General features: G+C 45.9%; 1 protein-coding gene across 1 annotated transcript in view; it reads right to left on the bottom strand.

Annotated features, from left to right (window-relative positions):
• The window catches only part of CDK2 (cyclin dependent kinase 2), a 181,770-nt gene extending 160,534 nt beyond the window's left edge, over nucleotides 1-21,236 (bottom strand). Inside the window, exons 1-3 of the mRNA XM_086963915.1 lie at nucleotides 20,941-21,236; nucleotides 1,832-1,909; nucleotides 948-1,068 (exon numbers count right to left, since the gene is read on the bottom strand). Coding sequence (XP_086820041.1) covers nucleotides 948-1,068; nucleotides 1,832-1,909; nucleotides 20,941-21,056 — 315 coding nt within the window. The 5' untranslated portion in view covers nucleotides 21,057-21,236. The remainder of the gene's footprint in view (nucleotides 1-947; nucleotides 1,069-1,831; nucleotides 1,910-20,940) is intronic.
• Nucleotides 21,237-23,925: the final 2,689 nt, after the last annotated feature.

Consider the following 23,925-nt stretch of genomic DNA (forward strand, 5'->3'; position numbering starts at 1 on the left):
CCTCTAGGGCCTGTGTCTCAAGTTTCAGCTTTCTAGGTCACTCAGAAGGTTCCAAACTAAGTAACTTTACAACTTTTACACACTATAGACTTAACATTGGTGAGTGCGTGCACTTTAAACACTGCCCCCGAGTCCCGCGGGCCTTTCCCGACTTAGTCACTGCTAGTCCCGATCAGCTCCAGCGATTCCCAAGGCCCTAGGCCTATTTCCTTTTTGATTGGTATCTCTTATACCACTTTCTTAGTATATGGTTTAGGTGGCCCCTAGGGCTCATCCATATTGTGCAACTTTTGTGTATTTTAAACTGTCTTGTATTTAACGCTTGTGCTTCTGTGCTCATAAAGAGTCCAGGGGAGTTTTGTAGTTAATAAATCTATATATATTTTCAATATATATCTGTGTGGTGTCCTTTCATTTGGTATTCAAGGGGGTTGTGTATGGTAATACAGCTGGCTTCACATGCCTTTCAGAGTTTAGCCTAAGACTGCTTTGTCAAAGTTACCACTAGGATAACTGGTCTATAAGGTTGACTTACAACCGATCATCATAAGGGTTGCTTGGCATGATACAAGGTGATCACTAGAACTAGTGAGCATCATATATTAGGCCAACTTCTCACAATGTGAACAATGAGAATCCAGTAGCAGTTGACTACAGATAAAAAGTAACTTAGCTGGAACGTTGGCAAAAACAGTGAAATAATACAGACATGGAAAAAAATAAAAATAGATAAATAAAATCAGAATGTACAGACGTACGAGTCAATGGTATTCAGAAGAAGCCCACGATTGCCTCTTAGGAACAGAGTTATTATCCTTTCATATGGATAAAGTCGTATGAAAGCAGCATCAACCCAATAAGCTTTACAGGGGCTCACTGACCAGCACCACCACACCCTCTACACGAGAACCAACATTCAGAAAAAAGTTAAAACGTTTAAAGTGTACCTTAATGAGAGGCAAAGGGATCCCACTGACAGAGGAGCTGTCCATGAACTTCTTTAGGTCCTGATGAAGAAACTCAAACACCAGGTAGAGCTTATTTTCTGTGTGGATGACATCCAGTAACCTAAGCAGTACATAACATTCCAGTGAAGGCAAGAAAATAAAAAATAAAAAAAGAGAAGCAAGGGTTATTCTGAGGTATGGACAGTGGAAAACAAAGGAAATTTAGTGGCCACCAATCAAATCACCTTTACAATTATCACATGTAAAATACAGAAGGTCATAAAATATCTGCAACAGAAAAACAATTGAATCAAAATCGGAAACATAGAAATCCTAATCCGCAAACATCTGATGCAGGAGCCTTATTCCATGGTATACACGTTCTACACGCAGTGTAGGCATTTTTGTCTCCCTCCACCAATTATTTGCAAATGATTATGCTTATTCATCTTATTCCCACTTTAATACAAGTACATATGTATTAAACTGCTCCATTGGGTAAGACAATGAAACATAGTACACAATCACAAAATAAGGATTATGATTAAGTCTAGCAGGGATGTTTATATCTTTGAAAGTTCAGCACTGCTACAACCACCTCCCACGGACCTCAAGATCTAGGATAGGAGTTACAGGTTTTCACGTTTATAGAGCACTGCTACCACTTGTAAATATCATGTCAAAAAGTCTAGCTGCGTATGAAAGTGTGCACAGAAATGATTGTCTTTCTTTCTTTCCCACTGTGACCCAAGCTTGAACAAAACAGTTTGAAGCAATAGAAGTTCTGTTTAGTAGTGCAGACTCTACTAGGCTGGCTTTCAATCGCAGAGTAGAAAGGGGCCTGGTCTTTCAACCCAGGGTCCCAACATGCTCACTGCACTTACTTTACAATGTTTGGATGATTGAGTTCCTTCAAAAGGGAAATCTCCCTTATGGCGGTGCTGGGGACACCCTCCGTTTCACTGCAAGAGCAAAAATAAAAATGTCAAAATAAATAAAACATTGGTGTTAGAAGCATACATTTTTTTTAATTCACCTCTTTTTACAAAGGATGTCGGGAGTACAGCATGGTGGTACAAAAGGGGGTGGTGATGGGCCACCATTTTGTGTTCACAAGCCAGTGAGCCGAGCGTCCCCCCCCCCCCCAGCAAAAGGGATTTTCCACATCAGAGGGTGCTTCTGTGAGCTGTTGAAACTATTTACTGGGGCCTGTGCACTTCGTTTTTTGGCCAGCAGGGGGAGTAAAGCTTTGTTCAAACAGTATTGTTAGATTTCGAGTTAGTGAAGCCTTTACCTGCTGAAGTCCAAAGTTGTGGATTGAGCCTGTCTGTCTCCTAGGAGATTCTGAACAGGAGCAAGCTGCTACCCAGACCCCACCTCCAGGCCAGCAGACCATTGGCTATTCAGCTACCAGGCAAGTCTGAGCCCTCCTCTCACACCTGCCCAGGCCCCTGAAGGCCTCGCTGGGTGCACCCCAAATCATTCTCCTCCATCTTGTGAGTTAGCCCACGTGTGCCCCAGATTGCTTTGAGCAGAGTCCAGGAAGTGGTAAGGAGACAGACTAGTGCTGTCTCTTCCCAAGACAAAAAGTAGTCTAACAAACGATTTTCACAAGGGTTCAGTGATTCCTTTGCAGCAGCTTCAACAGCAGTATGGTCTGGGCCACACCGAGACATTCAGATACGTTCAGATCAGCCACGCCCTACTCAAAGCGATTCCACGGGGCACTGATCTTCCTGAATCATCCCCGTTGGAGGATAGACTCCTGACGGAGTTCATGCCACAAAGCGCCACTTCCCTTACGTATAAGAAATTGGTCAACAATCTGAAAGACCCCACACTACCACTTCAGGAAAGGTGGGTAAGAGAGATAGGGGAGGTTGACGAGACGGAATGGAACGAAGCACTGGCTTCGCCGAAAGAAGTGGGCATATCAATGAAATTTAGGCTTGTACAACTTAAAATCCTGCATCGAGTCTACTACACGAGGTCACTACTACACAAAATCCATCGAGCTCCTCACCCATTTTGCCTCAGGGGTTGTGGGGAGGAAGGGACCCTGTTTCACACATTGTGGGAATGTTCGCTGGTACAGGAGTTCTGAAAACAGGTTCTACGTACAGTTTCTCAGACACTTAACATATCTGTCTTGCCTGAACCCCGTAGATGCCTCTTAAACATTTGGGAACCCAATGACCTGGACCGATATGGGCAATTGTGGGCCACCCTGGCCATTACAGTAGCGAAAAGAGACATTGCACAGAGGTGGGGTGCTCAGGAAATGCCTACGGCGGCAAGGTGGGCCAAGAACATGGACATGTTGATGATAGTGGAACGAGGTGTGTATGTACTTAGGGCGAGCCCTAGGAAGTGGAATAAAATATGGACACCTTGGAACAGCTACAGGGGGGACATCTGTGATCCTCTTCCGGAGAACGAGGATCTGGACTCTGAGGAAGAGGAGGATTGAAAGGGGGAATGTCCTCACTTGGGTGCCGTGGACGGCTAAATACTCGCTCTTGTTAGGGTACCGGACTATGCAAACTCTTTCAAATTACTGCTTCGAGTGATGGTGTACAACTGCTTCAGATTGCTTGATGACGACAATGTTAATTTTATGTTTCTTTTTCTTCCATTAATCACTTTCTCTACTTTGATGCAATCCATCTACTTGTAACCATAAATCATATTCATGAATAGCTTAGGGGGTAATATCATGAACAAATTTGGGAATACTTACTGTGCCGAATACGATACTTGTCATCTGATTACGAATAGAGCATTTGAGTGCACACATGATCCCCACGTCATACGGTTATCAACCACCGAATGCCATTTGATATTGTTAATCAAACCTGTATGATGATTACTTGCATCCTTCGAAAGTATTATGTATATCAATGATGACTTTATATCAATAAAGATTTTCAAAAAAAAAAAAACGATTTTCGCTTTCTGCGTTTACTGTCTATGCCTGTGGTTGTTACAGTTAAAAATTGTAGTTTTAGCCTGCCTGTAATTGCATTTTTTATCACCTGTGTTGTGTTTTAAATGTGTGGTTTTCCCTGCCTTCATTTAGTGTGTCGAATTGTGGGATTTGCAGTCCAACTTCTGTAGTTTGTCCCTCTCATTCCTTGGTGACAAATCTGTTTTCCCTCCAAATTTCTCCTTTGCTCTGTGCTTAGGCCTGTGTGCTGAAACAGTGCACCCCCAGCCACCATTTTGTGTTCACAAGCCAGTGAGGCCAGACCCCCCCACCCCCTTACACCCCCCCCCCGCCCCACCCCCAAGCACCAGGGATTTTCTAGATCAGAGGGTGCTTCTGTGAGCTGTTGATACTGTATTTACTGGGGCCTGTGCACTTCGTTTTTTGGCCAGCAGGGGGAGTAAAGCTTTATTCAAACAGCATTGTTAGATTTAGAGTTAGTGAAGCCTTTACTTGCTGAAGTCCAAAGTTGTGGATTGAGCCTGTCTGTCTCCTAGGAGATTCTGAACAGGAGCACGCAGCTTCCAACTCGGTTGTTGGGAGTAGGGTGGGACTAGGGCTAGGGTTAGTCCCTTAATTGGAAGTAGCTATTTAGTGCTTCTGGTGTGATTGGTAGTTGGACCAGTTGTGGGACTAAGAGTAGGGTTAGGCTTTCTATTGGAAGTAGGGACTAGGGCTACCTATACCATTGGCTGCTTGGACTTGGGTTGGGACTAGTGGTAGGACTAAGGCCTTTATGTGGATGTCGAGATCAGGGTTTTTGAACCGATTGGGTGCTTGGACTAGGGTTAAGATTGGCTGCAAGGATCTGGTCTCCTATTGGTTCTAGATGTTAGGGGTAGTGTTATGATTGGATAGTGTTAGGGCTAGGGTTCCCATTGGCTGAAGGGGTATGTATGTATGTGTGATCTTATATAGCGCTCGACTTACCCTAGGGCATCTCGGCGCTTGCCTTGGGAACCCGTCCTGGCTTTTTCCCTGTGAGATAACTCATACTGGGCATCCCCAAGGTGAAAGCCAGGCATCCTGCCGCGGGGGTGGGGGGGGCCCGTAGTGATTAAGCAAGCTCAATGCCCCGAGTTGCAGTGTGTGAACCCGTGATTAGAGTGGGCACCGAAGCGAGAATTATCGAGTCCGTGGACAATTGGGCTTAGGACCCTGCCGTGTCGGGAATTGAACCCTGGTCTGACCTCTGCTTCAGGGTATGCCTCCTCTAACCAGTGAGCCACACTTCTCCACTGGGGTCACCTGATTACTAGGACTACGGGTTCCGGAGTGGCGTGCTACTCGCCAAAAAAGCGCTCTTCAACACCCATCAGGTCTAACAAGTGCTATATGAATGCAAATCTTTCTTCCCTTTTTATCCATCCGCTATCCTTCTCACTCCAAGTAACAGACTAATATCCACCACTGAAATTACCTCATATTTCACCATATTAATTCACCACTAATCCTTTATAGGCTCCCTGAATAGCATGCGTCAACTAGCGAGCGATAAATAAATACTAACCTTTGTCCTACTCTATCCTTCTGCTATCATTCCAAATCCAAATAACTGACTAACCTATCCACCACTTAAAATGTAATTGCATGTTTCACTACTAATCCTCTGTGAGTAGCGTGCTACCCGCCGAAAAAGCGCTCCGACGCCTCGTCAGGGGTAGTAAGAGCTATTTAAATGCAATTACAATACAATACAATACACCCAGTCAACAGATCTGCACACCACACCTAACTCTTCACTCCTCTGGAACTCTCCCCAATCACATCAGGCAAACTGCCAACCTTTAGAAAAGAACAGACTTTTTCTTTCAGTATTACATCTTCCACACACAACTCACCAGATGTTTGACTGTAGCTGGCCAGTTGGCATTATAAATCATACTACCTGAAGAGGTCCCTTCAGTCATCCCCACTGATCTTCCGCTCAACAAACCCTTCAGTATAAACTAGTTGGAGCTATACAACTTCAACACCTACATAAAGTATTGTGGGTGCCCCATCTGAATGTGCAGCCCTCTCGGTCCAGTACCATTAACACTTTGCTAGGTTGATCAAGATTCGAAAATACGCAAGCATTGGCAAAGTCATTAGGACGAGCTTTAATTTAACAACAAAGGTAAACACGGGCACGTACAAAAATATTGCTTTCTGTGTAAAATAGATATGGCAGAAAAAAACCTCAACATGACAAGCAGCCTAGTTGGGTTTATTTTTCAGATTTAAATAATCCCTCAAGCACTCTAATGGAACTATGTCCTGGAAGACAAAAAAGATGCATCACCCGCCCATAGTAAGAGGAGAAGAAGTAGAAGAAGAAGTAATACGCCTCTGGCCTGATCCAAGCCAAAACCCACTCTATGCTTATTTTAAAGAAATGCTAAAAATAGGTGAACGCAGTTACTTTTTCAAGCCAGACGGGAGTTCATAGCAACCAGATAGGTAACTATTAGGAAAAGTTTAGAAAAGTCATATACTAATATTTGGGGTAGTTTGTCTTTCACAGACATACTACTTTGGCGGGCATTTAAAATATATATTTAGCTGTAAAACAAAACAAACACAGTGGAAAGTGGTATTCAGTGCATTTGCACTATTTTTCAATACGTGCAAGTTACCACATTCCATGTATATTTGTACTAGTGCACAAACAAAAAGCTGGTGTTAATTTTACCCCCAAAACTGCAGCAAGGAAGAAACCATGCTTGTTCATTTATCATACTCCCCAGATAATGAAGCATAGACTAGTAAATTTAGCAGCATTTTTGCATCAATTAATTTTTTCACAGTTACATATTACGTCTAAATTAATCCTGTCAGCTCTGTGCCACAGCCACCAGGGGGTTGAGTGCAGATCAGATTAGTTATTTTAGTGATACACCTTGACAAGGATTGTAAATATTACTGGAGGTGAGCATTTTCCCCCTTAACTAATACTCCAGTTTCTTACAGACATTTGGGTGTAGGGTGGCAGGATGGGTTATAGTGTTTTGGGTGGTGGTGGGGCAGAGGGGTCACTGCTGTCTTAGGTGGGTTACTGGGGATTGGGTCCCCACTGCTTTGTTTTGGACGACGGAGTGGAGTGCATTGGGTGGGGGAGTGGTGACTGCAGCCCGGACTTAATTTTGGGCAGTGGGGTCAAAGGGACATTAGTGCCTTGGTTGGGGGTTGTTAGAAATGGGGGTCTCTAGTTGGCAAGGCTTGCACCTTTGTCTAAATAGGAACCCTTCTTTCTAGTCAGGATAAGGGAGTTACACTCCTAAAATAACCCCTGCTTAACCCCTTGTTAGCTTGGCACGAGCAGTCAGGCTGATCTTATAGGTAGTGTGTTAAGTATTTGCACATAACCAACAGTAATACAGTGTAAGCACTACAAAAGGACACCACACCAGTTTAGAACAGGCATTGGCATAGCCGATAGGATTCACTTTAGGGACCTTATAAGCTCCTATCTGTTGAAGTCAGGAGCGCTGGCGTCGGCAGGCGCCGAGTGCTACGGTGCGAAGTGCAGCAGTGCGGTGATCTCAGGTCATGGTGCGAACAGGGGCTCGGTGGCGGCGTGAGATGGCGTCTGTGAGACCAGGGTCGCGGTGCGAAATGGATGCGGTTCTCGTCACGGTGCTGGCAGGTCACGGTGCAAGCAGCGGCTTGGTCGTCGTTGCAGAAGCGCTGTCAGGTGACAAACTGGAGTCGATGGCACCGGCGTCGGTAGGCCATGGCTGCGGTGCAGGACGAGGGCAGTGCGTTGTGCAACTTTACAAGCTGTGCCCACGAACCACGTTGTAGATTCAGGCATGGAGCAGCGTCGTCGGGGATACCAAGGCGGCGTCGTGAAGCAAGGTGGTGCAGAGTGCTGTGCCCACAGGTCGCAGTGAGAGCATTGGCTCGGTGGCGGCATGAACAGGCGTCTGTGAGAGCAGGGTCGCGGTGCGGCGGTGCCCTCTGCGGTGCAGTCAGGACAAGTAGTCAGTAGCGGCGTTGGAGATTGCGTTGCGTTGCTTATTCCTCTGTTGCAGCACAAAACACAGTCACCAGTGCGGAGGGCAGAAGAGATTGAAGTCTTTGCTGTTCCTGAGACTTCTTGAACAGGGGGCAAGCTCTACCTCAAGCCCTTGGAGAAACCCACAAAACTAGATTGCAGAAAGTTCAGTTTAGTCCTTTCAACGCCCAAGAAGGAAGCAGCCACTGCAGGCCAACACAGCAAAGCACAAAGCAATGTGGTAGTTCCTCCTCACAGCTTCTCCAGCTATTCTTTCTTCTTGGCATTCTTCTTTGTCCAAAAGAGTTGTACAGTTCTGGTGTTTGGGCCCCAATATTTATACCACCAAATCCTTTGTTCTCTGAAGGCAGAGAGTGTCTGCACCTAGTCAAATCCTCCTTGGTGCAGCTTCCTGGCAGGAGGTGGAGACAGCATTGTTTGAGAGCATACCTGGCCCAGGTAGCTAAAAGGAAATCTCCTCCCCCTACTCTCTATGCAATGCAGGCCCTGTTCAGCCCAGCCCTGACCCATCAGACTGCTGGAGCCAAGGCCCTCTCCAGCCCCCTGTTACTCACAAACCAGACATGGAATACACAACCTTAGCACAGGCATACTGGATGGCTAGACAAGTAAATATCGTCTTGCTAAAAGTGGTATTTCAAACACCGAATGTAAAAATCACGTTCACTCAAAGATGTATTTTAACATTCTGAGTTTAGGCATACTAAACTTGCTTTTTCAACCTTGGTCAGGTAGGATTATAAGATGTTATAACCAAACTGCCCATTCTGGCCTATGGGAACAGGTAGCCTTGCAATAGTGAAAAACAAAATTGGCTTTAATTCACTATCAGGACATGACACACACACACACACCAGGACATGTCCTAAACTTTCACATATAATGCACCCTGTCTGCAGGGGTACCTTGGGCCTACCTAACATGTACAAAACAGAAGGTTAAGGGACTGGCAAGTGGGTGCACTTGTAAAGTCGACATGGCAGTCCCAGACTGCACGCAGGCTCTGCAATAGCAGGCCAGAGTTACACTTTACGGGCTGTTTGTGTGGGTGGCACAATCCAGTGCTGCAGCCCACTAACAGCGTTTGATTCACAGGCCCTGGCACACTCAGTGCATGTTACTAGGGACTGACACATAAATCAAACAGGCCAATCATGGAAACACCAATCCATAACACATTTTACCACAGGAGCTCTTGCACTTTACCACTGGTCAGCACTGAGAAAAGTGTGCAGAAACACTACGCCAGCAAAAACTGAGTCAAAACCAGGAGGTCAGAAAGCAAAAGATTCAGGGGAAACACACCAAAAGATTCCAAGTCTAACCGGAGTAGGGTGATGGTGGGCGGATGTGCCTTGGGTGAGGTAGTGGTGCCCAAATGCACTTAATTTTATTATACCTCCAGGGCCAACTGCATGCGGCACAGGTGGCCAGTTTAAATTTAATTAATCTCATAATGCCCCCCAGGGCCTACATATTACTTCCAGGGCCGGCCTCATGCTCATGGGCGGCGGGCCCAAATTCCTTTCTTCTTCTTCTTCAATGGGCACAACTCTGATGCTTACATAGAAATCTGTTTGATACATGTTTGTAGCCTTTCTGGTGTTGATAGTGCCAATACGACGCCCATATGAATATATTCACATTTGGTGCGCTGCAGTGTATATTTACAATAACATTATGCATATTTGGAATTCTTTTCACATGGGGGAGAAGTCTATATTTTGGGTGCATTGTAATGAACACACTAATTTTCGCTCTATGAATGTCCATTTAAGAGGTTATCTAAAATGTAATCTGTGGCATTTTTGATGTGACGTGTTTGAGGAGCAGCCTTGCAAACAATGTGCATACACGAGGGCAATGCATGATTTTTTTAGGTCTCGCCTAGCTAAAGCAGCGCATGCGCTGCTCTCGCTATTGAGAGTACCTTTTATAATTGATTCTGTCGTGCACGCATCTGCATGGACCAACATGGCTGCTCTTGCCATTTGTCCATAGCAGACCGCATGCGCACGTCCGTAGGAACTGTGGACAGCCTGACGCCATTTTGGTGTCCTAGCAACGGACCCTACCCCTGACCCTCCGTGCCTCCTCTCCCCGATCCCAGCCTCTGACACACGGTCACATCACTGCTGGGATCACTGACACCCCCCCCCCCCACTCTTCCCTCCGTATGAAACCATTGTCCGCCCCCAGTGCGCCTCGTCACACAAAGCGCCTCATTAACATCACAAATGGGCCTTAAACATACACAAAACTCCCCGGCCTTTGTGCCTTTCCTCCCTAATAAGTAGCAGCATACATCGTGCTATGTGGAAGCGCCTGATAGAAGTGCGGCAATATACATAGCATTTCAACTTCGTGCCCCATCCCTACTCACCTTTCATTGGTCAATTCAAGAAGGGGGGCGTGCTTGTCTTCAACATTGGGAGTCAATGGCAGACATGTTCTTAGCTTGCCCCTTTATCTTCTGTACGAACTTAGATCCTAAACCACCTGCATTATGCACAATCCATAAGGCACTCAGGAGATTGGTATTATAAGCCACCACGTTGAAGATAAAACAAAGTGCACACTTTAAGCTAAATGCTTTTGTGCACTACCGAGTAAGGGCTGAGTGCTGGCCAGAGCTGGTGGTTTGGCGGTGCAATGGAAACAAAAGAGACGCCACAGTGGTACTAAGAAAATAGGACTTATAGCGTCGTCCCCTTGCTCTTGTGAATCCCTAGCGGCCATATTGAAAGGGGACTTTTTACGTTTACAGTAATTCCATGCATGTTATTTTCAGGTTGTGCAGCTTTTCAAAACCAAAATCTGCGACAGACATGGCAGTATAATTAAATATTGAAATTGGCATGAGCAAATAACAATTACATGGACAGTATGTTTATTTGAGGAAGTTTTGACTAACCAATAGAAATGACAGAGAGCCACATATGAAAACAAGAATTGGCAATGTCCCCCCACCCCTCCACTGATGTACTGTGGACACCCACATCAGTCCTCTGGGTCCGAGGGTAAAGGGGTGTAACTTTATTAAGGTGCACACTACACCCTCCAACAATGCTACACAATACCATTAGCAAAGCAAATGGTTTTAACTTAAAGGCGAGACCTATTGCATTTTCAATGCTTGTTTATTCATCATTTGATATAGTCTGCATTAGTCCACCATTTGATATAGTCTGCATTAGTCCCAAGTGAGGAGTTTTACACTAGTTTTAATACATAGATGCTATATGAAGATGCTTTATATTAATTTCCTGGATCTTATGTTCTTAATAATATACTCTGTAAATATTTTCCTTAGAAATGCAATTGTGTAGAAGAACAGAAGTATTTCTCTCATCTGCAGTTAGTTGCGGTCTCTTAAATATTATGAAGATTTCTGAGAAAAAGATTGTAATGGCATGATGATCTGGAAAAGCAGTGTACCACTTGCCATGTGGGGAAAAGTAGAAAAAAAATTCTGTATGCATTGTAAGACTGAAAATATCCAAATATATTTTGAGGTTACAATGCCAGTAATGTGCAACCTCAAAAATATTCCTGCTGCGAGAAAAAAAAAAGCAAATACACAACTGGAATTTGAATGTCGGAGAAACAGGACCTGCATGTTGTGTCTACTCCTTTGCAGTACACACACTGCATTCTGTAAAACTGAGAGTATATAATGGACATTTTATGAGCTACGAATAAGACCAGACTTGGAGAAGAGGTGTGACTTCTAATGCGGCAGGAGAAGCAATAAACAGGCATCTATTACAGCTGTAAGGCGCCACATAGTGAAGTGTGCACATAAAGCCAATCACCAATAAGGTCACAATTTATTTTTTTACTGCCTGGTGATACCTGTTTTTTTTGCAGCCAAAAACAAATATTGCAGTCATTGCACTCCTCTACTGATTTTGCGATTATTTCATAAATGGCGAAATGCTGGACGGTCTGATTTATCTCTAAATATGTGGCAGAGTACTAAGTGATTGTGTTAACTGTATTAAAGAATTGTGGTAAAACCGCAATACACCCGACATTCCGTAAATTACTACATTAGTGAGTGGAGCTCATTTCTCCTAAATAGCAATGCAGCACAGGTCCACTGGTCATAAACAGCACCATGTAGTCCTGAACGAGCTTCCAATTATGCCCTATAACTGTCTTTTTCTAACACCATAAACAGTTGTGGTTTTCAGTGTTACATTAAGTCACTATGGGTTGAAACGACATGGTCTCACAGTAACTTCTCCGTAGAGCTCCCAAAACCAGGCACATTGATAACTACAGGGAGGGAGATGGCAACAGAAATAACAGGGATCGAAAGTGGGATCCTGAGGGTTGTCTTAAAACTGAGGAATTAACAGGGCAATCAATTATTTGATTCCCAAGTCTTGCTAGTACTTCACCATTAGGCTTACCCTTCCACAGGGAGAGTCCCCGAGTGCGCATTAATTAGTTTGTAGGGTTCCGTGGAGGATAGCGTTAAAAGGTAGTTCAAGTTTGTCAGGGTTCAAGAAAGGTTACCCCTAAATGGTAGCATGGGTTTTCGGTGACCAGGGACATGTGCCATTAAGGAGTAGTAATGGGTTTTAGGGGTCAAAGAACCTGGCCGCCCTAGAGCCGCTAAGGGTGCACATTTGGTGCTGTATTGAACCCCCATTTGCCTGAGTTTAAGTCCAGCAGATTGCTCCCACAACCTTGTGGCCTGCTTATAAGCAGACAACAACCGGAGTGCCCCTATCCCCCATTGGATAACATTGGGCCTTAGCACTCAGCACCCAGCCGCCCTGGTGCCGCTGAGGGTGTAACAAGAGTGCATCCTTGATCCTGGGGAACCCCCGAGTCTAACCCCAGAAACCCAACTCCCACAACTAATAACACGATTTCCTCCCATAGGATAACATTGACTGTTTTTCTATGAAAAAGTTTTTACGTGTGGAGTTGGAAAATCTATAAAAGTCTTTAAAACTGTAACCAGATAACAAAAACGCTTTTACCCACTGGTTTACAGGAAATGTCCTAGTGTAGAATCCAGGTATACAACACTGTCTAAGAAAAGTAATCTGTAAAGTGATCTACTTGACATCCTATTAAAAAACCCATACAAAGTAGATGTACACTGTTTCCAAGCATTACATTACTAGTATTTCTACGGTAATTAAAACCAGAATATATATATATATACACACACAACTGCAATTCAAGCTATTTTACTGTAATTCAAATTGTATTATTATTATTGCAAAGTATAAACCACTTACCTGTGCCAGGCTAGCATAGTTCTAGGAAATAAAATCACTAAAAGAATATTTTTATACAAACAACATTGGTCTGAGTTCAGTCTCAGAGTTGTAACGCTGGTTTCCTACCCACTTGGGTAGAGTCTACCATTGTACATATCTTCAAACAAGCATTTGCAATGCAATAGGTCTCGTATTAGGAAAGTTTGAGCTATTGGTATTGTAAATGACACATTTTTTATTTAGGTTTTGTTTTTGAAAATAGCGAAATTAATAGCTGACTGAACAGTGAGACGGAAACTGAGGAAGAGTGGAGAGGCCAAGACAGTGATGGGGCAGTAGAGAGTGAGACGGAAACAGAGGAAGAGTGGAGAGGCCAAGACAGGGCAGGGGCAGGAGAGAGTGAGACAGAAATAGAGGAAGAGTGGAGAGGCCAAGACAGTAACGGGGCAGGATAGAGTGAGACAGAAAGAGAGGAAGAGTGGGGAGGCCAAGACAGGGAAGGGGGAGGCGAGAGTGAGACAGAAACAGTAGAAGAGTGGAGAGGCCAAGACAGGGAAGGGGCAGGAGAGAGTGAAACAGAAATAGAGGAAGAGTGGAGAGGCCAAGACAGTGAAGGGGCAGGAGAGGGTGAGACAGAAATAGAGGAAGACTGGAGAGGCAAAGACAGTGAAGGGGCAGGAGAGAGAGACAGACAGAAATAGAGGAAGAGTGGAGAGGCCAAGACAGTGAAGGGGCAGGAGCGAGTGAGGCGCAAACTGAGGAAGAGTGGAGAGGCCAAGACAGTGAAGGGGCAGGAGAGAGTGAGGCGGAAACTGAGGAAGAGTGGAGAGGCCAAGACAGTGAAGGGGCAGGAGAGAATGAGGCGGAAACAGAGGAAGAGTAGAGAGGCCAAGACAGGGAAGGGGCAGGAGAGAGTGAGACAGAAATAGAGGAAGAGTGGAGAGGCCAAGACAGTGAAGGGGCAGGAGAGAGTGAGACAGAAATAGAGGAAGAGTGGAGAGGCCAAGACAGGGAAGGGGCAGGAGAGAGTGAGACAGAAATAGAGGAAGAGTGGAGAGGCCAAGACAGGGAAGGGGCAGGAGAGAGTGAGACAGAAATAGAGGAAGAGTGGAGAGGCCAAGACAGGGAGGGGCAGGAGAGAGTGAGACAGAAATAGAGGAGGAGTGGAGAGGCCAAGACAGTGAAGGGGCAGGAGAGAGAGTGAAACAGAAATAGAGGAAGAGTGGAGAGGCCAAGACAGTGAAGGGGCAGGAGAGAGAGTGAAACAGAAATAGAGGAAGAGTGGAGAGGCCAAGACAGTGAAGGGGCAGGAGAGGGTGAGACAGAAATAGAGGAAGAGTGGAGAGGCAAAGACAGTGAAGGGGCAGGAGAGAGAGACAGACAGAAATAGAGGAAGAATGGAGAGGCCAAGACAGTGATGGGGCAGGAGAGAGTGGGACAGAAATAGAGGAAGAGTGGAGAGGCCAAGACAGTGAAGGGGCAGGGAAGAGTGAGGGGGAAACTGAGGAAGAGTGGAGAGGTCAAGACAGTGAAGGGACAGGAGAGAGTGACACAGAAATAGAGGAAGAGTGGAGAGGCCAAGACAGTGAACGGACAGGAGAGAGTGACACAGAAATAGAGGAAGAGTGGAGAGGCCAAGACAGTGAAGGGTAGGAGAGTGAGACAGAAACGAAAGGCACATGGCGAATTGCGAACAAATGTGAACATTAACAATGCAAAAATACAACAAAGCAAGGCGAAGTTGTGGTGTGCATGGACCTAAGAACAAACTGCAGGAAGAAGCTGCATCAGCCATGTCTGGAGGATGTAAGAAAGGGTCGACAGAAGGCCATTCCTGGCCAGGCAGCCATTGTTCCAGTGTCGTCCCCTTTACATGGTCAGTAGGAGCAAGTGGGAGGAGGGAGTGGGAGAGGGGTGTGAGATAGATCAATCAATCATCGCATTTATATAGCGCACTACTCACCCAGAGGGTCTCAAGGCGCTGGGGGAGGGGGGTCCACTACTGCTCGAACAGCCAGGTCTTGAGTTGCTTCCTGAAGGCGAGGTGGTCCTGGGTCAGGCGGAGGTGGGTGGGGAGGGAGTTCCGTGTCTTGGCGGCGAGGTAGGAGAAGGACCGCCCCCCTGTGGTGGCTCTTCGGATGCTGGGGACGGCGGCGAGGGCGTGGCTTGTCGATCGAAGCTGGCGTTTGGGAGCGTAGAAGTTGAGGCGGCTGTTGAGGTATCCTGGGCCTTGGTTGTGTAGGGCTTTGTGTGCGTGGGTGAGGAGACGGAAGGTGATTCTCTTGTTGACCGGGAGCCAGTGCAGGTCTCTCAGGTGTCCGGAGATGTGGCTGCGACGGGGGATGTCCAGGATGAGTCGTGCCGAGGTGTTCTGGATCCGCTGGAGTCTCTTCTGGAGTTTGGTGGTGGTTCCGGCGTAGAGGGAGTTGCTGTAGTCCAGACGGCTGGTGACGAGGGCCTGGGTGACCGTCTTCCTGGTCTCGGTGGGGATCCACCGGAAGATCTTACGTAGCATGCGCAGGATGTTGAAGCACGACGAGGAGACGGCGTTGACTTGTCTGGTCATGGAGAGGGGGGAGTCCAGGATGAAGCCCAGGTTGCGTGCGTGGTCTGTTGGTTTGGGTGCGCTGCCTAGGGCGGGGGGCCACCAGGAGTCGTCCCAAGCGGCGGGTGAGGATCCCAGGATGAGGACTTCCGTCTTGTCCGAGTTCAGTTTCAGGCAGCTGTTCTTCATCCATTCGGCTACCTCTTTCATCCCTTTGTGATGGTTGGCTCTGGCGGTGGCAGGGTCGTTGGTGAGGGAGAGGATCAGCTGGGTGTCGTCGACGTAGGAGATGATGTTGAGGTTGTGCTGGCGTGCGATGTCAGCGAGGGGGCTCATGTAGACGTTGAAGAGGGTTGGACTGAGCGAGGAGCCTTGAGGAACGCCGCAGATGACTTCAGATCTGAACGGAGGGAGGCGGACTCTGTGTCCTTCCGGCGAGGAAGGAGATGATCCACTCCAGTGCCCTCTCCTGGACCCCGACGTTGCTGAGGCGTTGTACTAGGGTACAGTGGCAGACAGTGTCAAAGGCCGCGGAGAGGTCGAGGAGGAAGAGGGCCGCTGTTTCTCCGTTGTCGAGCAGCGCTCGGATGTCATCGGTGGCTGCGATCAGGGCGGTCTCGGTGCTGTGGTTGGCCCGGAAGCCAGACTGCGAGGGGTCGAGGGATCCGTTCGTCTCGAGGAAGGCGGCCAGCTGCTTGTTGACGGTCTTCTCGATGACTTTTGCAGGAAACGGGAGCAGTGAGATGGGGCGGTAGTTCTTGAGGTCGGTCGATGGCTTCTTGAGTAGGGCGCTGAGTTCGGCGTGCTTCCAGCTCTCCTGGAAGGTAGCGGTGTCGAAGAAGGTGTTGATGATGTCCCGCAGGTGGGGTGCGATGACAGCGTCGGCCTTGTTGAAGATGTGGTGAGGGCAGGGGTCGGTCGGAGATCCGGAGTGGATGGAGTTCATGGTGCGGACGGTGTCTTCGGTGCTGATCGGAGTCCAGGCGCGGAGGGTGGTGGTGGGGGGCGGTGGTTCGGTCGTAGCGTTCGTCGGTTGAGTGCTGAAGCTGTTGTGTATGTCCGCGATCTTGTTGTGGAAATAGGGGGCGAGGGAGTTGCAGAGGTCTTGCGAAGGGGTGATGTCGTTGTTTCCGGCGTTGGGGTTGGAGAGCTCTTTGACGATGTTGAAGAGTTCCTTGCTGTTGTGTGCGTTGTTGTCTAGTCGTTCCTTGAATGCAGTTTTCTTGGTGGCGTGGATGAGTTGGTGGTGTTTTCGGGTGGCGAGCTTGAGGGCAGTCATGTTGTCCGGTGTTGGGTCTCTGCGCCAGGTTCTCTCGAGGGCTCGGCAGTTCTTCTTGGAGCTCTTGAGTTAGTCGGTGAACCATGGGGCTTTCTTGCTACCGGGTCTGCTAGGCGGGGTCCTCAGGGGGGCGAGCTCGTCTGCGCAGTCGCTGATCCACTTCGGGAGGTTGGTGGCCGCCTGGCTAGGGTTCGTCGATCAAAGCCTTTACTGTTGTCAGTGGCCGCAGGCTGCCAGTGGGAGGGAAGGAGCATATGGCGAGCGGCGAGGGAGTCTGGTGCGAGGCGTAGGGGGCAGGGGAGGGGGAGCAGGCATATGGGGTGTGAGTGAGGCCAAGCGCACGCCTGGGAAAGCTTGCATATTACCATTAAGGTTTATGTGACAGACCAAACCTTAGCTAGCCTCTTTGCAGGTCTCTTTAGCAGAGGCGGTCCTATGCACGAGACCTGACAACAAAGGGTTTCTGAGGGGACAGACTGCAATCTTGGAAAATTGGACAATCTGCCCACGAGCCTAGGCAGGCATGAGAGAAGAAACTGAACACAAAATTGACAGTTGTCTAAAAACACAAAACGGCTTTCTAGGTGTAGTGTGTGAACACAAAAAAAGGTAGAGTGTCTAAAAACACGGAAAACAAACGGTTCTGTAGTTCTAGTCCCCAAAGGGTTCAATTCTTATTGAGGGTGAGAAAACATAACACACATGCCTCAGTGGAGACAGGAGACATGCCAGTCTAAAAACACAAAAAGGTAGAAGCTTCTATAGACAAAATATGGGTCTAAGCAGACAGATGCGAACGGACCACACTCAAAATGGCTTGTTAAAACGTGCAGCATTTTAGTTTATGAAGACTATGGTGATTTTTTTTTTTTTTTACAAAGCTTGACAACAAAAAAACGCAGCATATACGCACAGCATGTGTGTTGAAGGGAGTGTGAAAGCACCGACTGCGCATCTGTTTAAAGGTAACGCTGTTGCATTTGTGTCCGAGGGTGGTAGAGGCCGGAAGCAACTATGGGATATTGTGCCTGAGACTTCCCACGCGATGAGAAGTGAAAGAAATCAAGCTACATTCTCGGAGAGCAGCGGGGACTAGTCTGGAAAGCCCCTGGCTACACAGAGTGCACATTCAGTGCTTGCTGCACGCAGACGTCAGGCTGTTAAACGAAGTCACATTTTCTCTTAACTCGCATGGAAGACTCGAGAGAATGCCATACCTGCTGCAAACTGTGTGCATCCCGTCAGGCTCAAAATAAAAGCGGCTGCCAAGTACAGTGGAGAACATTGTATGTTTACATCAACTAATACAAGTGGCAATGCCGTGGTAACCTGAGCACTTGTGTGGTGGTACAAACAATAGTTGAAAATCTGCAAGGACGCTGTTTCAAAGCAATTACGGCAACATTTTACCACAATAAAAGCGGAGAACAAGGCACACGATCACAGCGGGCTTTGAGTGTGATGGATGAAACGCATTCTCCAACTCTGTTGTGGATGGCAGGGCAAGAATTGTTAAAGACAAGCATGCAATTTTATTTAAAAATATAAAAGCTGGGAGATAGCTCTGTTGCGGATGGCAGGGCAAGAATTGTTAAAGACAAGCATGCAATTTTTTTAACGAGTCATGGCCTGCGGCCGTGAATAAGTGACGGCGGGAGCGGGGCAGCGGAAGCCTTTGATGTGGCAAATGCTGCTGGCAGGGGGAAGCTCGTGCACGAGGAGCTTGTCACGTGATTCGCTTCTCGTGAACTGTTGAAAATCCGGATCGTAAAGTCAGCTTTGTGGATGGACAGCATTAGGTCTCTCTACGAGACCTAAAAAGGGGACAGGAACGACCCGGGATGTTACAGCCCGATTTCTCTGTTGGATTCCATCACAAAGGAAGCAGGCCGGGTCATATTAGAGCGTTTACTGGGCTGGGCGGATGAAAATTTGATCCAATCTGATTTGCAATATGGCTTTCGAGCTGGTTTAGGTACAGTAGAACAGGGTCTGAATCTTTCTTTGTTGGTGGGGAAATACACGAGGGCCAAGAAAGGGAACCTGTTTTTAGCTTTTGTGGACCTCAGCTGCTTTCGACTGTGTGCTCCACTCGAAACTATGGAAATTGTTGGAAGATCTGGGGGTTGATGTGAATATTATTTATTTTCTTAAACGTTTTTATAGTGACGCTAAGGCACGCGTGCGATACGGTTTGAAGGGCGAGTGTTCGGCTGCATTCTCGATTAGGAGTGGAGTCAGGCAGGGTTGTTTCCTGGCTCCATTCCTTTTTAATTTGTAAATAAATGGGCTTGAGGAAGCCTTGTGTAAAGATAACCAGGACTTTCCTCAAGTAGATGGCCGTCCAATCCCAGCCCTCTTGTACGCAGACGATGCTGTCCTGATGTCACGTACACAGGTGGGACTACAGCGCGTCGTGGATAGTTTTACCCTTTTTCTGAAAGGTTTGGGTCTAAGGGTTAATTCTTCAAAAACTTTCATCATGTGCTGTGGCAGAGGTTTTAAGATAAAGATATTTTTATTGCAGGACAAAAGATTGAGGCCACTAAATAATTTGCTTACCTGGGTATCCTTTTTTCCCCAGAATGATTACTGGGTACAAGCTGTAGCAGCTAAAAAATTGTCCCTTTTAGGTACTACTTCTGCACTCACTATCTTTGCCAGGAAATTGGGCAAAAGACCTCCTGAGGAAGTAATTAAGATATACAAGGCAAAGTGTGTTTCTGCAGCTCTTTATGGGAGTGGGGTATGGGGGTTTGCCGATCTCACCCCTATTCAGATAGTCGAAAACTCTTTTCTAAAATACATTCTAGCCGTCCCAAGTGGTACCTCAGGGTGTATTTGCCACGCTGAATTAGGCCTCCCGTTTATCTCCGATTTAATCAGGATAGAGCTTGTGCTATTGTGGCACAGTCTATGGACGAAAGATTAAACTAAATTGAACAGAGACATCCTTTTAGAAATTATGAGCTGGAAGGAGTAATGAGGATTCCCTGGCTGAGATATGTTCATTATTTCTTTACGGACATGGGCCATTTACAGTATTTCTTAAATCCTTCGTCTATTAAGACAGTAACTAGAAAGGATCTGAGGAAAGAGTGCCTAACGCTGCTGGACACCCTGAGAATGACATCTGAGATTATAACCCACTGTCTTGCACAATCAACTGATTTTAACTCGCGCTCCACTGTAAATAAGGCATTTCAGCACACCCGAGATGCAACAGGAATCTTGGGTGGGAACGCAATGATGAAGCATGCCAGCAACTAGGTTAGTGGGAATGGGTTCTTAAAAAAAAAAAAACATTTTTTCCCCTCTTGAGCCAGGAGTGAAAGGCAGCCTTGAAACTATATACAAGTAGTAAGAAAAGTTGTTTTCATTTGATTGTTATGCCATCTAACACACTTCATGCAAACTTGAAATTGTAAAGCAGGAAGAACATTAAAGTTCACAGTTCAAGTTAACCTTCCCCCTAAAAACGAGGACATGAATTACATTAAGGCAACATTGGTGAAAAATGAAAAAGATCCGCTAAAACTGGACTTAATTGTAACATTTGGGCCATCTGACCATCTCACCCTTTGCCTCCGGTTACCCATACACCATTCAGGTGCCCTAACCTATTCTAAATGCCCAGCTGGTCTCATGACGCATACACTGAGGCTTTTCAACAAGCTGTAAATTGCATTCTGGAACTTTTAGTTTTGCTTTTACTACTATAAACAAATACTGAAAAAAACTGCATTAAATGTGATGTTGGCTGAACACATAATAACCCCAGCTGACATGCAAGCATGGAGCCACTTTGCAATAACACCGTGCTCCCAGTACACCCACAACTGTTTCCTTCGGTATCTGGTCTACCCACTAAACTACCACACTATTCTCGGAATAACACCAATTCACCAATCACATGATAAGAATACCCGGAAGCCCTCACGTGTCAAGTCGGATTTTCTTGAGGGCTACTGTCTCTCCAGTACTCTTGTTGCGGGCCTTGTACACCACTCCGTATGTGCCCTCGCCAATCTTCTCCACCTTCTGGAAGTTCTCCATGCCGCTTCCGGACCCGCGCCGCCCGCTTCCGGGCCCCTAAGCGGCACGGGCCGTGTTTTCCGTTAATTTCCTTTTGATTTTTCCCCCCTTACAGTTCGCAGCAGCGACAATGTAACCTGGGGCCAGAGATTCCCGCCTTCACGATGCCCCGCCTCCAATGCTGTTCATTGGCTTCGCTCTGTGCGTGCACATGATACGTACATCCAAGAAAACAGTATTAGGCGCGTTTGTTTCGATGGTGGCCATCTTGCTAAGGGGAGTAAAAAGTTATAAAGTATTTTTAAAAAGTTTGATGAAAGTTTGATGAACAATTACAGGATTAGCCTAAAAAAATGTAAACGTCGATGAAATAAATCCTAGCTAGTTTTTTACTTTAATGTTTTTTTCGGCTTTATTTTTTAACGGAAACTTAAGGTAAATGGCCCCTTTCAAGATGGGCGCCGTCTCGCGACCCATCTGGCTCGTAGCCCATCTGTTATAAAGTAGTGAGCAGCTTTCAAAAGCTTTCAAAAATTAAATTCGAACTGCATGGACATAGCTGAGGGACTGAATTATAAAACCCGTGTAGACTGCTGGGTGCAGAGAGTGACCAAAACCCTCTCCTTATGCGTACTTGAATATAAGACTGTTTATTATTGGAATATAACATTTCCTAGTGTGAAGGAAGTTTCAAGTGTATTGTTAAATTTGCTCGCCTACTCAAAACCTTTGCAAAATTTGAACAGACCTGACCATATAATACAAACTAGCATTTGCAATGCAGTAGGTCTCGCATTTACGCAAGTTTGAGCTTTTGGCATTGTCAATGACAATGCCTTTTATTTATGGTTTGTCTTTTAAAACATAACTCTCGTAAATGCGGGACCTATTGAATTCCAAAAGCTTATTCTTAAAAGCACCCTATTCCGTGCTTTGTGCGTCGAAGTTTTTAGATGTCGAGTGCTGGCAGCCTGTGAAACAAATATATTTTGATTGCCAACTCGGATGTGGCTACGACTAGCTCTGCTCAACAGGGAGTTGTTTTTAATTAATAACAGACTTCTTGGGCAATCTAGGAATATGTCTTGTTTGATTGGGGGATTAATTTCATGATATTTAGATAGGTTTTATAAATAATTTATTACGCTGCTGAATTAGGAATAAAGTTTTTGTTATAATTTACTTGTGAGCATGTGTGCAAAACTGACTTTTACAGTACAGATGACTGTGTGAATAAAGGGGCAAGGGCACGGTCAACAAGTGCGTCCAAACGGAACAGGGTTTTATTTATTTATTTGTGCAATTTTATATAGCGCAAACTTTACCCGAAGGTGTCAGAGCGCTTTACATAAGATCCAGTTGAAAATATAAGGACTAACGGTTACATGCGTAAAAAATTGCACATTTTTGCTTTACATAAGAACCAGTTGAAAACATACGGATTCAGGATCACATGGTTTGTAGAAGTCCCACAAAGAGAGACAGGAGGCTGAACAAAAGGAGAATCTGCAATGGTGAGTTTCATATCCCTGATAGAAACAAACCATTCAAGAGACCAACATCGGTCAGAGGATGGTACTCTTTGGACTAAAGGTACGACAGAATGAGACTGAAGGCAAGTAATCCCAACTAACTCATGGAAAAAAGATCAACGGTGGTTGTTTAACTCACTGAGCCTTTTTGTGATGTGCAAATACTTGTGCCAGATCCACTGATGACCAGCAAGGGGCGAGAGTCTCTGTTGACTTAATGTCACAGTATTCTATAGAATCCAAGTGCCCAAGCAACCACACCCAGCTACTGGAGAGATTTGGTATGAACCGGTGTCTGAAATCAGAACTAGAACGTAGTAAACCATGAGCACGTGCACACAGAACAACATAACCTGTATTTTCGTGATGTGTATTGTTATAAAGAATGAGAGTAGTCAAGTTGTAGGTTATTCTTTATTGATAAACATAACCCCGAATCCAGAGGAGACGCGGACGAAGCCGCCAACCAGCTAACTTCACCCGATCTGCCCACCAACCACCAACATACATCCCGAACCCCAGCCACAGTTTAAATGAACACATCAGCAGAGCGTGGATGCACATTGATAGATGACACACATGGGCAGCGCTAGGATGCACTCGGTACGCGAGCATAAGAACACATCAGTGAGGTGCTCGAGTCTAGGAGAGTACGAACATGTTCTAGGCTCGAGACACAACACTTCTCCCCCCTTTATAAACAACACAACTGTGCTCGAGTCAACAAATGTAATGCACAGGTTCTAGACTCAACACTGGTACTGGACTCGAGACACAATACCTCTTCTCTCCCCCTTTACTATAAACTAAAAAAAAATAGTAAAGAAAAAAAATAGATAAAAAAATAAATAAAAACAAATATAACTATTCTTGTGGTACATTTTTTTTTAACAACATGCGAAAGACTTGGGAGGTGACAATACAGATCAAACCTTATACAATGATCAGATCTTGTACAACGTTATCATCAGTATCCAAAACCCTACTATCATAGTTGTCATCACACATATCCTTCACATAAGAAACCACAACATCACCTACATCTTGCTCATCGCTATCGTAATCCTCATCGCACACCTCTACAACACAATTCACACTTTTATTATTTTTACATGCTCTTGCAAAATGACCGGTCATTTTGCAATATGCACAAGTCTGACCTAAAGCAGGGCATCTTCTGTCATTGGCAAGATGTGTCGAACTACCACAACGGAAACAATCCCCTTTATTTTCAAAGGCAGTGGCATTGCTAGTTTCTCCTGTTACTCCCTTTCCCTTAAAGGTATACCTACTTTGGTTAGTATTCCTCTTGGATTGAACAGGCGTCCTAACTATTTTAACAATTTCGTCACTAATCT

Source organism: Lissotriton vulgaris, chromosome 1_1, assembly GCF_964263255.1.
Source record: "Lissotriton vulgaris chromosome 1_1, aLisVul1.2, whole genome shotgun sequence".
Taxonomy (NCBI): domain Eukaryota; kingdom Metazoa; phylum Chordata; class Amphibia; order Caudata; family Salamandridae; genus Lissotriton; species Lissotriton vulgaris.